The sequence below is a fragment of the Palaemon carinicauda genome, chromosome 24 (genome assembly GCF_036898095.1).
Source record: "Palaemon carinicauda isolate YSFRI2023 chromosome 24, ASM3689809v2, whole genome shotgun sequence".
Taxonomy (NCBI): Eukaryota; Metazoa; Arthropoda; class Malacostraca; order Decapoda; family Palaemonidae; genus Palaemon; species Palaemon carinicauda.
The window spans coordinates 48,702,740-48,705,282 of NC_090748.1; the positions used below are offsets into that span (position 1 = coordinate 48,702,740).

A 2,543-nucleotide genomic window follows, 5' to 3' on the forward strand; every position below is an offset into this window, starting at 1 on the left:
GAAGGATGTCATACCCCGTAACATAATCATAAGGGTAGAATTGTTTGCCGGTCTTAAGTATGAGATCCTTTACTTCATATGCATATCCTTCCAACAATCGTTTTGATATATGCAGTGAGCCATTATTACGAATATGACTCCTAGCTAGATTGGAAATGCTTTCTCTTATTATATTGACTGAATCTACGAATTTTATCCTACCTACAGTGCCGTGATAAAATTTTAAACCGTCATTCTTCAAAATATTAAATCTAAATTGAGGAGAGGCATGCTTTAATATGAGGGGTAAATCATAGGGCAAATTATGTAAGTACACTCGGAGGGTTGGAACGACATCCTTAATGTTAAGATTGCATTTATTACATAAAGCACTCTTATAATTATCATATTGTAAATAATGTAAATGATGCCAGTTTTTGGGTATATTCTCATTAAATTCAACTTTACATACATCACACTCCACAGCCTCTTTGAAATCCCTTAAGCTTTTCTCAGTCATATGAAGGGGATATTTTGACAAACTCTCGCAAATATCCTTCCAGTCACTTGTCAGATTATTCAGCATCACATCGATGCAGTCTTCCCCGTGGCCGATTCTATGACTTACATACTCACATGTTCTACCATTAACAATAACATATGCATAAGCAAAGGGCTTTTGTTTAGCTATTATTTTCTGCTATTTTCCTTATATTCCATCCGGATCCTTCAACTGCATTCATTCTTTCCTCTAGCATGACAGGTAGATTTTCCAAAGTGTGATTAATGAACTCATCCTCCTTTTCCAGTGTGACTATGAAAGGTGTTGTTCGCAGGTAAAAGAAGTTAGAAATATGAGTCCTGTTGTCAGTCATTTTACTCATCTCTATTTTCAAGGTGAGGGAAATATTTCCCGAGAATCTGTCAAACTTATTTGAGGCCGTCTTGATCGTCTCTATAATTAATTGTCTATGACTCGAAACACAGTTAATAATGCATCTGTAACTCACCACATTCAGGGGTATGTCGGAGATTCGGAAGACGTTGTTCTGGAACTTTGGATGTCCGGGAGAGTCTTCACCATTCCGATCTTCCGAGGAAGTAGGAGGCTGTCGCCTACCACCACCAACACGGTAGGGCGCAGTAGAAGAAGAGGTGGAAGCAACATCACTATTAGGAGACGGGGAAGAGGGGAAAGGCTCACCGGCTTCAAGATCCTCCAGAAGAGCTTCAGTGCTTGACTTTACTTCTGCCCAGTCATCTCGTGTCGGCATCATTTCGTAGTCAGGCCATCGAAGTAAAATATTGCAGTCCTCATTTATCTCCCTTAGTTCCTGTGACGAGGGGCTATGAGGGTGGTTGACATCTCTATCTACATTCATGGACCTATCAATGTCACTGCCTTCACTCATAATTCCTGGGAAAGGTAAAAGGCACATTTTGAAAATAAATAATTGTCATATATAATATATATATATATATATATATATATATATATATATATATATATATATATATATATATATATATATATATATATATATATATATATATATATATATATATATATATATATATATATATTTATATATACATTTCCAGATTGAAAGATGTTAAAAATTGTGTAGATACTTACGTCTTATAAGAGACGGGAGGGGGTGAACGCCGTCCGTGTGGAGGATTCCTTCTAGGTTCCGATGAGGATCTGATTTTTGCTGGAAGCACTGAATTAGATGCAACTGCTTCACGCGAGAGTCGCCGAGGGTTTGATAGAATCATCAGCAGGAGGCTTCCAAGATAAATGTGGACATTGACCGGCAGAAAGATAACAGATAACCAGATATCTCTCTATCTATGACACACTTCAGGAACCTCACAAGGTTATGATATTACAAGCATTCCTACAAAATTTCGTATGCGAAACCTTATGATGCTGACGAGAAAGATAACATTCATCGTCACGAGGAGACATTCCTAGATCTGTTTATTCAGGTGTTATCGTATCAAGTATCGTGGCTTATCATCATCATCATCCTCACGAGAAAGATAACACATTGTCAGCAGGACAAAATATACCTACATCTGTTTATTCAGGTGTTATCGTATCAAAGAAACTAACATTAATAATAATAATAATAATAATAATAATAATAATAATAATAATAACAATAATAATAATGAATATTGTAATAATTTTATTAACAATAATTTCAAAACATAACGATAATTTTAATTATTTCCATAATAATTATTTAAGTTTGAATGATGGATTCGTATTATTATTATTATTATTATCATTATTATCATTATTATTATTATTATTATTATTATTATTATTATTGTTGTTGTACTGGGTTGTTCAAGGATAGACATTAGTCGTAACAGTTGTTTATTGTTAACAAGAAGTTTCAACCTGAAATATATATTCCAGGCAATACAAAATAATATAATGCTCCCAGCTATAAAAACCTTGAATTCCCCCGATTTAATCAAAAATAATAATAATAATGAGTATTGTAATAAACAATAATTTTAAAATATAACGATAACTTTAATAATTCACA

At 33.8% G+C, this 2,543-nt stretch overlaps 1 protein-coding gene across 1 annotated transcript; it reads right to left on the reverse strand.

The window, feature by feature from the left end:
- Positions 1-662: 662 nt before the first annotated feature.
- Positions 663-1,731, reverse strand: LOC137618354 (uncharacterized). Its single transcript, XM_068348521.1, has 2 exons — positions 1,616-1,731; positions 663-1,396 (listed from the first exon to the last, which is right to left on the reverse strand). The coding sequence occupies exon 2, from the start codon at positions 1,389-1,391 to the stop codon at positions 663-665; it is 729 nt and encodes a 242-aa protein (XP_068204622.1). The 5' UTR covers positions 1,392-1,396; positions 1,616-1,731.
- Between the last annotated feature and the right edge of the window lie 812 nt (positions 1,732-2,543).